This window comes from Vicia villosa, linkage group LG6, assembly GCF_029867415.1.
Source record: "Vicia villosa cultivar HV-30 ecotype Madison, WI linkage group LG6, Vvil1.0, whole genome shotgun sequence".
In the NCBI taxonomy this organism is placed as follows: Eukaryota; Viridiplantae; Streptophyta; class Magnoliopsida; order Fabales; family Fabaceae; genus Vicia; species Vicia villosa.
Genome location: NC_081185.1, coordinates 132,609,042 through 132,622,477, shown reverse-complemented (window position 1 = coordinate 132,622,477; position 13,436 = coordinate 132,609,042). Strand labels below are relative to the sequence as shown.

General features: G+C 33.4%; 2 protein-coding genes and 1 non-coding gene across 4 annotated transcripts; 1 reads left to right on the top strand and 2 right to left on the bottom strand.

Moving 5' to 3' along the window:
- The first annotated feature begins 6,412 nt into the window (after positions 1–6,412).
- On the top strand, positions 6,413–6,484 carry TRNAH-GUG (transfer RNA histidin (anticodon GUG)). Its single transcript has one exon. It is a non-coding gene; the product is annotated as a tRNA-His (tRNA).
- An 18-nt stretch (positions 6,485–6,502) lies between these two features.
- On the bottom strand, positions 6,503–9,715 carry LOC131610047 (uncharacterized). Its single transcript, XM_058881907.1, has 12 exons — positions 9,606–9,715; positions 9,438–9,527; positions 8,658–8,735; positions 8,495–8,569; positions 8,219–8,271; positions 7,918–8,068; positions 7,679–7,789; positions 7,455–7,581; positions 7,238–7,338; positions 6,965–7,103; positions 6,831–6,883; positions 6,503–6,757 (listed from the first exon to the last, which is right to left on the bottom strand). The coding sequence occupies exons 1-12, from the start codon at positions 9,639–9,641 to the stop codon at positions 6,674–6,676; spliced, it is 1,098 nt and encodes a 365-aa protein (XP_058737890.1). The 5' UTR covers positions 9,642–9,715; the 3' UTR covers positions 6,503–6,673.
- Positions 9,716–10,089: 374 nt separating this feature from the next.
- On the bottom strand, positions 10,090–12,416 carry LOC131610049 (uncharacterized). 2 transcript variants are annotated; one of them, XM_058881908.1, is made up of 4 exons: positions 12,268–12,416; positions 11,330–12,135; positions 10,549–10,721; positions 10,090–10,418 (listed from the first exon to the last, which is right to left on the bottom strand). In XM_058881908.1, the coding sequence occupies exons 2-4, from the start codon at positions 12,080–12,082 to the stop codon at positions 10,292–10,294; spliced, it is 1,053 nt and encodes a 350-aa protein (XP_058737891.1). In that variant the 5' UTR covers positions 12,083–12,135; positions 12,268–12,416; the 3' UTR covers positions 10,090–10,291. The 2 variants fall into 2 exon arrangements, with proteins under 2 accessions (XP_058737891.1, XP_058737892.1); XM_058881909.1 differs by having other exon boundaries at positions 12,238–12,355.
- Between the last annotated feature and the right edge of the window lie 1,020 nt (positions 12,417–13,436).

Below are 13,436 nucleotides of genomic sequence, written 5' to 3'. Positions count from 1 at the left end.
CTTCACTCTTAAATAAATACTGAAATTTAACAAATCTACTAGTACCAAAATTACCCCATAACACTAATTAACACTAATTAAACAAGATTATTCATACCCTTAATTGTCATTTTGTATTCTTAATCAATTTTATTAAATTATTATCATTTTTACCGTTTAACTCTTTACATGTATGTCAAATATTTAGGACTCTTACCAAAAATAATAAGATAAATTCTTTGATATCCATAAATTTAAGTTGGGTATCCCTATCTTTAGTGTAATTTGTGTTAAAATTTTAATTTATTTTAAAAATAAAAAATGACATGACGTTGAATCATAGTATTTGATTGGCTAAGGGTACTGATTGTCACCGACAAGCAAGATCCACCACAAACCCATTGTAGTAGCCCATTGCGCTGGGAAATCTCATGACCACCTCCTTGCCGACCATCGCGGATTTCCCTCTCTGATGCATCCATTTCTGATTGTGGTCTCTGTCAAGGTATGTATCTATCCCTATGTGGAGCTATGATTTTGTTGTGTTTCTTCTTTTTTCATATTTGAGTTGGTGTATGAGTTTTCTTTGAAATTGAAATACACCAACGCCAGATTCGTATAATACGTCCTTGCAGTAGTGGAAAAGATGATGTACTATTGTACCATATTGCTTCTAGTGCAAGTAGAGAAAGCATGGAAGAGATGAGGTAACGTAGACGTCCCAAGAGAGTTGAGTCTTCAAAGTCAGAATGAAGTCTTCAGAGTTGAAGCAGCAGCTTATCTGAATGATGCATTTTGATTTACGAGTTGGAAGCAAAAGTTTATTTGAGTCTTGAAATCTTGATTTCAGATATGATAGAAGCTTATCTTTAGAAACACTTTCAAATAACCTTTTCTGATGAGCATTCAACATTCTTCAAAACTGCTGATGTCACTTTAGAAATTTGATTAATAGTTCTTCTAATGTGTGTTGACGTTGATTTTGATGATTTTCTAGACAATAATCCTTAATCAACCAAAATAGTAAATCTGCACACTTAAGAAACTATTATAGTACAAAATTATTACACAAAAAATATTTGTGTTGTTATCATCAAAACTTAAAGATTGAATGCAAAACAAAATCTTGTTCTAATACATTATTAGAGTGATTGAAGTACTTGACAAAAGATACATCCCAAGTCTTAAAAGAACTTGGACCTAAGAATAAATGTGGTAGAATAAAGTTTTCCTCTTAATAGACATATATCATATATTTGCTAGAATGCATAATTATGGGTGCATTTCCGATATAGTCTACCTAAATGAGAATGAAGTGGGGCTATATCATAGAGTTAGAGGGATTTACTCTTAAATTCTTCGTGAAAAGGATACGTGACACAAGGCCATGTTAAGTGTGTCAATTTTTATAATTCTTTGGATAGTGTCGAGATTTCATGTGTGAATTATGCACTCTTGTCCTAGTAAAAAATTGGTTCAAAACTTGTCTACCAATTTATTAAGGGATGAGTAAAAATTTAAAATATTAAGTAATGGTTCAAATCGTAAGATACCATTATCTGAAACCATGATATTTCCAGAAATATGAGATTTAATTATATTTTGAAAATGGTGGGGGATTGTTAGAGATTTTCAAAATATTTTTTGACAATTAAAATTATTATTAGTTGGAAGTAAAAATAAACATGTTGGAATATATGGTTAGAAGTTGTGTCCTTCAACCTAAATGTCCACGGTTTGAATACTCCCTTTTGCCAATTTTTGAATGTTTATTTTACCCATGGTAATAAAATAAATTCAAAATGAAGCAATGTCAAAGGTCGAATATGCAACTGTTAGATTATAGGCGCAAAGCATTACCAACTGAGCCATTGCATCGATTGTGAAGAGTTATGAACTTTATAACATTATATTCGTTCTTTAACGGGTGCAGAATTTATATTGCAAAAGATTTTCTTCTTTATCAAGTGGCATTAACTTCTCCATAAATAGAGACACTTGAGAAATAGAAAACACATGAAAATAGAAATATACGCACCCGTTTTCCACCATTTCAATTATTCTCAAATAATTCTTTACTTTATTAATGCATGAGTGAAATGTAGGAAACATTTTTTGTAACGTATTATCAAAAGATACGCTTAGTGTGTTTGTGCAATTCATATTAAGGAATTTAAAGTATCTTGATGGGAATTGACTATTAGTCTTAATTGCATCCAATATACTAGAATTGGTGGAGCAAATTGATCCTAAAGGTTAATGTGAAATTCACACGCTTTAAATTTTTCAAGTACGACATTCATCAATACCTTTTTTGTTCTAGTGCTGCCACATATCCACCAACAACCACAAATATGCAACAGAGACATGTTTGCATCCTTGAGTCTATCTTTTTAATCCACAAACAGTAGTAGGTAACCTTCCCATATTAGTTTCTCGGTTAATATCTTCAGCTCAAAATAATCATTCATGAAATGGGCATGAATCAGGTGATATTCAACTTATGTGCAATTATAGGGTTCTGATATAATTATTTGCTTCTCTTATGCTCCTTCTTTTGAGTGAAGTAGTGTTCTTTGAGTTCAGCTGATTAGTTCAAACCATCTTTTATAAGATTGCACATTTATTCTATTAAAACTTTTTTTTATAATATTTAAAACTAAAGAAATTTAGAGGTTGGTATGTTATTAAAACTTTTTTTATAATATTTAAAACTAAAGAAATTTAGAGGTTTGTATGTTGATGAATGTTTGAGATATGAGAATGTACTCTTCTAAAAACCTCAGTGTCAAATGCCGTTAAATGCTAAAAATTCTTATGTTGGATTAATCGATAGAGAATTTTGTATGTTAAATTAGTCGATAGATAATTTTGTTTTGAATTTAAATGGTCTCTGTTAATAGACGGTGAAATTACTTTTATTGAATTAATTGATCTCAAGGCTGAATACCAAATTTAAAATAAAAACAAAATTGAAACCAATAGTGGATGGGAATAGGCCAGACCGACTAACAGGGGCCTACGGCCTAGCCTACATAGGCCCAGGCCAGACCAGACTTTTTTTCAAATAGAAAAGGCCTAGACTTTTTTAAAAGCCTATTTAGCTAAAAAGGCTAGACCACAGGCCATATAAAAAGTCTTTTAAGCCTAGTAGGTGATCGCAACTTTACGTGTCTATAAATCTGATGACTGCAAGTGCACAGTTGTGTCGTGTAGTTTTAAAAGATATCGAATCCACAGGGACTATGAATCGATCTACCGTTATCTAAGGTTACTATGTAAAGCTAAGGCGACTAATATTTTGATTGTTTCTAAAGGGAATGTGATTGTGAATTCTAAGAGATATAATAATAAACGGATATCAGTATGTATTTCGTTTAACTTAGGTGATCCGAAGGTTCATTGGCTAATGTATTAATCCAATTAAAAATCTTTATTAATTCCATTGATTAAAAGTCCTCCTCTCAAACTCTCGCGGATTTAGACTACTATCCTAACTCGTAATGTACGCTCTCGCCAATCCCATGAGATTTAGAAAAGCTCTTTGAAAACAATATAGTTAATAAAATGCTTGTTTTATGAAGTCGTTATCTACTTAAATCCCCTAGTCTCAAACTCTCGCTCTGTTGACTCGGTTCATGCTAGTATTCCCTAACGTACGCTTTCGCCATCCCGCGTCGGGTTTAAAAATACTTTTTGAAAGTAAATAGTTTCCAATTAGTTTTAATACGCTTTCGCCATCCTTAAAACTAATGCCTTATGTCTACTATCCAGTTAAAGATCTCAAACTTCCGCTCTATTGATTTTAACCTTTGACTGCCTTAAAACCTCAAACTTTCGCTCTATTGATCTTAAGACTCTACTAATTAAATTAGACATAAAAACCAAAAACAAGTGATATTTAATAAAACATAATTAAGCCAATTTATTTCGGATCCTACGGTTAACTTACTTTACATACCGATATCTTAATTAATTAGCCAGACATATTGATACGGTTAAACGTGCATAAATTTGTTTGGTTCGTAATAAAAGGCATATCAAAAGGCATACAATATATCATGCAAATAAATATAAATAAAGGCGGTAAATAATAAACCTGAATAAAATTAATCTAAAATGAAATTGAATCTTGAAGTACTCGAACTTCCACCACAGGTTGGCTGGATCGTTCTTCAGAAATTATTAGGCGTAAAATTTAAAGGCAAGGAATGTAAAAATAAATCTAACGTAAGGCTAGATCTATGAAAGGTTCACAACAATTTTCGGTGTAGAAATTGTTGTGAGAAAAAGAAAGCAATTAAATGAAATGCGGAAGGAATTAAAATGCTTGAAGAATAAAATTGGCAGCACTTCGTTAGCAGAAATTCGGACTTGGAGAACTGAGGTATCGGTCTCCTTTTATAGCTGAGGCTTTGCAGTTGCATTGCATGAAAATAGGGCTTCTGACTTGGACTTGGGAGACGTGCGTCTCCACTTTTTGGGGAGACCAGGTGAATGACTTGAGACGTGCGTCTCAAGTGGAGAAAATATAGGAACGGTTGGAGACTGGCGTCTCCATTGCGTGACGTGGCAGAGAGCTGTTGGAGACGGGCGTCTCCACATGCTCTTTAGGTCTTTTCCAGCTCCTTCGTGGGATGGTCTCTCTCTTTGGGCTTTTGGGTCTCCTTTTGCACCCCTTTTATTTCTTCAACACTTCTTTTTCATCTTTTAAGCATAAATAGTAATGAATTTAGCTCCATTTCTTCTCCTTTTCACAAATAGCCTTGATATGAACGTAAAACCTGAAACATCACAAATACCCCCGTAATATCATAGTAAAACAATATAAATAAAAGAAAATGCTAATAATATTCATGGATTTTAAGCTAAATATGCGATATAAAATCCTGTTATCAGTAGGCTGACCTATTTAATTACATATGAATAATTTAATTATTATTATAATATTGTATTCATACTTTAAATTAAAATACACAAATTAAGCTTAGTGATTTTGATGAACAGATGAAAATTAACTGCAAAAACTTTATGAACAATGTCATAAGTTGTTTTCTTTAGTTCTCTTAAACAAATAGCATCAAAAAATTTATGTTAATAAGTAAACTTGAATAAGTGAACACAAAGAAGTATTTAGTCTTGTTGATCTTTAAATTTGTTAGTCTATTTAAACATTAGTTAAATTTCTTATTTACAAATGTTCAAATAAAATAGGTTTTTATGTAGGCTCTTAGGCCAAACAGGCCTTCGAAAAGGCCAAACTTAATCCTAAAAATAAGTCTTTGATAGGCCACAGACCAAATTTAGACTTTAAATTTTTTGACAGGTCAGACTCAGGCTTGACCAACCCTAACTCGACCCAGCCTATCATTTATCATTTATATTTTCACTTAAATAAATCATGTTCTCAAGAGTAAGTTTACCTTTCTTAGCCAATGCATCCATATTAATTGAAATATAACATTTTTTAAACCAAATTAAAAAATATTTAATAACTTCATACATAATAATTAAATTTCTTTAGTTAAAAAAATATAATAATTAAATTTATAACAACTGTGATAATAATATTGAGTACTTTTCAATTAATTGCACTCATTTATTTGTAAGGAATTTATCATTTTTAAATGTAAGATCATAATTTCAAGACCAAATAATTCAAGACTATTTTTAGTAACAAATTAACATTGAAGCCAACCAATCTTTAATTGGTACAGTAGTGATTGATGTTGGATTTGGTAGAAAGGATTACGGTTTGATCTCTTAAAACTATAATCTAGAGGGGATTGGACCTATTTGATGCCAGAATGACCTTTGAAAGTTGTGGAGGAGATCCATGAAGTACTCCTTGGCTTGAAGGATGAACCAAAGGGTCTTTTTCAACACTGTTAGCTTGCATGTCCGCTAAAACCGAGGTATAAAAGATTGCCATTGTAGAAGAGACTTGACTCCGACTAGATTTGTTACTTCTAAAGATGCACCACAGTCTTGTCCGGTGTAAAAACAAAGGTCTTTGAATCAAGCAGTTCTGACACCTCTCTAAATGACTAATGGTGCCCCATAAAGGTAGTCACATCTAGCATTAGTATGATGTCAGAACTGGTCTCCGAACTGAATTAAACTAGTGGTGTTAAGAAAAAAAATTAACATTGAAGCCATGAGTTTGATACCAATCACAAAATGACATACTAATTAATCAACTATAACATGATGTGTGTAATAGTTTCCACTACTAATATATATGGATAATTAGATATTCTACAACACATGTTTTGTGAAGAAATCAAATATGTGAAAATGGAACCTTATATATACCTAAATAAGAAAGTAGTTTTACTTTTTTTAATGGTAAATATTACTATTGTATTTTATGATTTTATCAGTATGGAATCATTAGTTTATATATGAACGTTTTACAGACAAAACAACAAAAGTGGCTGTAGTTTAGTGGTAAGAATTCCACGTTGTGGCCGTGGAGACCTGGGCTCGAATCCCAGCAGCCACATTTTTTCCTTTATTTACCTTTTCAAACTATAAAAATCTATCTAATTTTTCAATAACATTCAGGAGCACACTTTTGCGGGTAACAATTTCAGATTTCATGGAAATAAGTCTTTTTAGCTTTTCATAATTGCATCAACTTGCCAACTAAAAGTAAAACAGTACTACTCAGCATCTCACTACAAATTTAAAACTACTGCATGAAGGTTGCTAGACGCGGATCATTGCAGCACGGAAGACCACTTCTCGCCCCGAGAGCTCTGCACTTGGCAGCTGCCTGCATTTGTCAAAACAATTCATAAACATCTATCCATCTAATTTCCACTTGAGTGCAAGATTATTGTATTTACCACATTGGCAGCAAAGCATAGCATTTTCTCTGTTGCAAAGTTGGCGCAGATTGCTGAAAGTAATCAAGGAAATCTTGTATAAACAATAAAGCTATGGTGATTCAAGGATAAGACATCGAATAAAGCGGTATTACCATAGAGAACAGCTCCCGTGAATGCATCACCGGCACCAGTGGTATCGATAAGCTCTGATGGTGGTATGTTTTCCGCCGTTCCAATGTACAACCTACCACAAATTGTTCCTATACCTTCTGCTCTCAACTTTGTCGCCAACTGTAAGTAACACAAAAAATTCAGTTCTGCTACAATCCATTTTATAAATTCATATACAAGAAAGGGCGACTAATTTTTTATGTGCAAAATAGGACTTCAGACGAAAAAGGTGTTGCGAGTTTCATTACAATTACCGATGATATGCAGGTTGGGGTGCATATGCTCCCATTTTTTCTTGTTTCCAGAGATTCCAGTAATTTGTCAACATCCATTTCTTCTTCTGTGGATGGGACCTCTGCCAGAAAAGCAAAATAAGTGAAAAGAGCATGTTTAGTGTATACAATAAGAGAGCATACAAAATACAATTAATATTTCACGCAAACGTAAAAAAAAGTTGTATGGACTACTAACCATTAGCACTTCTCTCAAGCATTACACAACCATCTTTTCCCAAAGTTACAATCACAAATTTGACTTTCGGCAACTTAAGAAGCATAGAAACAAGTGCTTTTGGAATAGTTGCTACCTCTGTCCATGCCTATTACCAATAGTTGAACAAAACAAAGCTTATGCAAGAACCTTAGCATTATAATTCTGTTACAAAATATAATTTATAATGAAAACAACGAACTTGCCTGTGGAAACTGGGCAGCGCAAACAACATAATCAACTACTTTCAAGAGATCATCCAAACCCTCTCTTAGCCTTTCCGCATCCATTAAGATAGGTATATTCATCTTCACTGCCTGTACTGAAAAATATAAGATTTTGTTTATATGCTAAAACATGCTAATTGGATACATTTAGCATATATTACAACTAAAAGACATAACCGTGAATATCGGGAAGCTTCAGAAGTAATGTAAATAACAACCTCGTTTGCAAGAACTAGAGCAGTTTCATGCAATCTCCCATCAAAATAAGCAATTCTCGTTCCATTCAATGCTGAGAACACACTTGAATCAGGAAGATCTTCACGTTTCATTGGAGGAAAACCTGGTGTATGTATACAAGTGCGCGACTTGCTGAAACATTACAATAAAAACTACTCAAGTTACACATAAAATTTTCAATTGCCGCATTAACATCAGATCTTTGAAGATCTTATTTTAAAACAAATCATGATAGAACTTAGTTTTTAAGATTAAAAGGAGGACTAGACCAATGATTCTTACGTTTGACTGTCAACAATGATATAGGTAAATGGTGAAGTGCCTTCCTTAGAAACCTGCAAATAAGAAGCTCCATAAATAGCAAGAGGGAGCATACATATGCATTAAAAATATTTTGAAGAAACAAATATGAAATAGTCGGCACCGAAGCCCTATGACAGTATTCTTAAAAATCCAAGATCACACTCAATCTTGAAGTCAGCACCGAAATGCTACATAGTTATTACGAAAAAACAAAGCATCATTAAGATTCCGAACATAATATTGTGAGAAAATTACCACCATAAAGGAGGTATCTACACCATCAGCCTGCAGCTCTTTTAATATGCCCCTTCCTTGAGTGTCATCTGCTACCTAATGAGTATCACAGTTTTCTTGAAGTCATAACACAAGATTTATGAAGAGAATATAGATGCATAGAGTGTGTGCGGTAGTGAAAAACCTTGGAGATGATCCTTGGCTTGAGACCCAAGCGAGCTGCGCAGGTTAAGGCATTGCCTGCATTGCCACCTCCTTCAATCTACAGAAAACAATGCAGACTCAACTCACAAGAATCTCTAAGAAAATGTATTTTTCTATTACATAAAAAACAAAGTTTTGTTTGTTTTTAAACTCATAATCTTATTTTTAAAGGTCACCCAACAAACTCATTAAATTGGAAACACACACAATAAGAAAAGTTCAATTACTCTTAAGATCCGAATACTATCGGGAGATTTTTAAATAGGTTTATGAAAGAAAAAACTTGTTAAAAATTTATAATTAGGCTCCTAAGTTTAAAAAGTAAATTAATTGGATATATGAACTTTCAAATAAGAAGAATCTTTTCCATTAAAAAAATGACACAAAATCCGACATTCAGTATATATTTATATGATTTTTCTCTCCCTCCAGTCCATTGTTCATACTCGTCTGTAGCTTCAATGGCGTATGCAGGAGCCCTGGTTCGAACACGCAATTTCCCAATGTATGAGTCTGGGTTCGTACCCGAGATTTTCCACTTGTCTACTTTTAAGGTGTGTGAGATTAGCTACTAGGCTACTTGACCAAAAAAATTGTTTTGATTAAGGACTTAAATACAGATTATTTACAACTTCACAATCCAATTATTACTATTTTTAGCCCAAAAACCTAAAAAACACACTAAAAAGTATTTGTTGTGAGTGCTTCTGATGGAAGGAAGAAAAAAGCACGAATGAATATAAGTTGAAAAGAAAAGTACTTTGAAGGAAGTGCTTCTGATTTTTTGATCTGGGTTGGGATAAGCAGCAACAGTGGCCAGGAAATCCAAGCCCGCCGCTCCACACCCCACCTACACAAACACAATAGAGGTTCCATTTTTAAGCTTCAAAGACTAAAAAGGAGAGATTGAATCAAGGAGAGGACTCACCACAACTGAATTTTCAGGAAGGAAATCACCAGACATAGTGCTCACTCTAAGACAAACCCAAAGAGGGTGAAAAGTTATGGAGTAGCTTAAAGTTATTTTTAAAATTACAAATATATCCATTATGACACACATATTATATGGTCAAAATGAAAATTTGGTTTGTCTTATTATAGTCAAACTGTTTGTCTTTTATTGCAGCTGAATTATCTAGCTTTTCTATGATCATCTGTTTTATAATCTGGTTATAATAATAATGTTGTTATATTCTGTGTTGAAAAAATAGAATCCTACTTATCATTGTTAAATAAAATGCAGGAAACTTCAAAATTTTGTTTTGAAACTGGTATAAAGCAAGTTTGATCTTTAAGAGATGTACAGCAGAAATTCCATTTTCCACATTGATGGCATTATATGTCATTATTGTAAAGTGAAAAACTATAATCGTGGTTAATCTTAAGTTGGAGTGTCTTTGATGCAAATTAAGTATTAGAATCAGTTCCCAAATCTGGAATTCAATTGATTAAACGGTCTGCATACAAATCTGAAAAATCTCTAAAGAACTGTACATACTATGCTGAAGAAACACAAAGCTACACATCAATTTGTTGTTTCAGTTATTATAGAATACAGTGTGCTTATTTCTCTCAACAAAAGCTTCTTCATCAATTCATTGTATCATATCTCTTCTAAGCACCGGTAGTGGCCATTTCTCCAAAATGAAATTGTTGAGGGAAACATTGTGAGTCATTGTAACCTGTGCCCTCATCTTCCTCTGTGTCCCAAAGGAAACTTGCATATGCTGCTTGTACATGGCTGATATCATGAAACCAACAGCTATTGTTAGAATGGTTTCCAAGCATGTAAAATGACAACTTAATGTAAAAAGAACAAAAATAATCTTAACATAATGTTATGAGTGAAGCAGATGATATTGTATTTGTACCTGTCTAGAGGAGAGGCTTGTACTGCTCGTTCAAAATAGCTTGAAGCTCTTTCTTCGTCATGGTGTAGCTCCCAAATTAGCTTCCCATACTGTGATAAAACTTCTCCATCATTTGGATCTGCTAATATGGCTCTGGAATAATACTCCTCTGCTCCTTCAAGGTCTTGTTTGCACTGTCAAATCAAAACAAAATCAATTTTCCAATCATCACCAATAATATAGTATCCATTAATAAAGCCTGTGTATTTGTATGACACGTGTCGGAAAAGTCAGACAAGGATCGAAGAAAATGGTTTTTTCTTTGATTTGACACTCTTTGAATTGGTGTCTGGCACTAGTATGACACTTATACAACACTTGTGTCGGACAATTAAGAGAGGTGTTCATTAAAATTCTATTATTTTCTTTGTTTCAACACGCCCTATATATTTCTTGAACAAATTTCACACCCATCTAAAAGGGTTAAACATGTAACATGTCAGCGTCCTGTCCGTATCCCGGTGTTCGTGTCATCCGTACTTCATAAGTTGAAAAATAATATGGTTTGTGTAAGATATTATTGTGAAAAAAGTTATGAACATAGCATGGTAGTAATACACAACTAGTAGGCTACCAGAATGAGATTTACAACAATTGAGAGCTACAGGCCTGTTTGGATTGACTTGGCATAAGCAACAACTTATAATATGTTTATAAGTTGTTTTCACAGCTTATTTTCATCAGTTTATCTAGTGAATTTTTAGTCAAGTTGTTTATGCATACAGAAGGAAGTAGAGGTTACCTGATACAAGTATTGAGCATAATTCCTCAGGAACAATGGATTCCCAGGATTTTGCTGCACCATTTTCTTGTAATATTCTTCCACCCCATGATTATTATTATCACCATCATTTCTGTCAGAATCCATAGAATTATAATCACCACCTCCATTGCCTCCTCCTCCTCTGCAGCCACCACCTATGCCATCACCACCACCACAACTATCAATACCAAGCCCCTTTGCAAGATACATTTCTCTATTACCAACCTCTCCCTCATCACCAAAACTCACCCTGCAAACTCTATCCTCCACTTCTTCACTCACCATCATCCTACTCATCACACTAAACTCATCATACCCTTCCTCTTCCATATCAGATTCTTCATCTTCCTCTTCTTCCCGCAAGCCTGTTTGTTTAGAAAGAGAGAAAGATGGAATTGTCTCAAGTGGCAAGCCTCTTTGCTTCCCTGAATACCTCTTAGAAGGATCCATATGATTGTATCTCTCTTCATTATTGCAAGTAGCATAGGCTAAATCCTCCAAGTTTCCCTCAGATTGAACCCTTCTAATCAATCCTTTGTTTTGCCTTTCAAGATCAGCAATGGAGGGGGAAATTGGAGAAGAACTGCATGAGAGTCTGTGAGTGGTTGGTGGTGGTAGATGATTAAGCATATGACAGGATTCAAGGTGAAGACTATGAGTATGATTAGGACTGTCTGTGAAAGAAGATATCAGAGAACCAAGAATTGGTGTTGAAGAGCTTCTTAGCAACATGTTTTCTGATTGGTTGTCCTTGTCCCTTGATTCTTTGCTTTTGAAGTAGAAATCTAAAACACACACAAAAAAAAAAAAAAAACTAGAAGTTTTTTTGAACACAAAAAAGACTAATTGGCATAAAAACAGCAGAAAGGAGAAGAAAGAAGCAATACCTTTTAATATAAAAAAGAAAAAGGCAATACCTTTTTAGATAGTGGAGAGTTAACAGATGAAAGAAAAGAATTTTAGAGAAAATGTGAACATTTTTTTTTAATATGTGAAACTAGGGTTATCTCTTATTCTATATATATAGGGAAAAAAACTAAAGCTAAACCCTAATATTCTTATGCATTATTTTGAGGAAAAAAACAAAACTTTAATTAATTTTCACCGAAAAATAAATAAAAATAAAAGGTTCAAAAGGGTAGTAATTGAGTGGTGGACAAAGTTTGGATGAATATTTTTATGTCTCAATTGGTTGAGACAAAACATCAAACGTTTGGTGAGGTGTTTTACTTGGCTCAAACATAAAGTACATTGAAAAAATCACTGTCATTATCTTTTCCACATGAAACAAAAACATGATAAAATGAAAACATGAGGTTAAGAAAAACTACGCCAAGCATTACATGATGAGGGAATTTTCTCCACAAGGTTATGGTAGCAGAGAAAATTGTTCATGAAACCGAAATAGTAGATGTTTTAAGCCACGGAAAAAACATCTTCTGTATTTGTAACTACACGTGCCACTTATAATGTTTCGTGGAATATTATTATTGTTATTATGTTGTGACCAAAATTGAATTGTTCACGCTTATTATTGTTCTGGAAATTCTGCATGAGGGAATTGAGTTGTAAAATTCCTTACGAAATTCATTTAACATGACAAAAATTGTATTTGTTTTTCTTTAAGAAAGTAATATGAAATATATAATCATGAGATATTTAACATAACAAAAAGGAAATAATGTAAAAAATATATATGAAATAATGGTCAAGACTATTTTTATGAGTGTTTTATTTCGAGATTGTAATTGAATATGCGAATTTGCAATTTATTGAATAATTTTTAGTTAAATCATTTGTAATAGTATCTTCTAAATAATTCAATCATAAACATACTTATAATTAGTGCCGGCAAAACAGGCCTGGCACATTGGACATGTCTGTTTTGCCCGCATTTTTTTACAGGGTAGACTAAAATTTTAGACTCGCAACCTCTAATATGTCTGTCCCGCCCCGCCCCCTTTTTTTGCGGGCTTTTGCAGGCACCGACATTTACATGAAAATTTACATTTTTACGTCTAAAAAGTACAAGGCCTGCGAACATTCCCCGCTCCGCTCTCACTTTTTTGCGGGAAGGGCCAAAGTT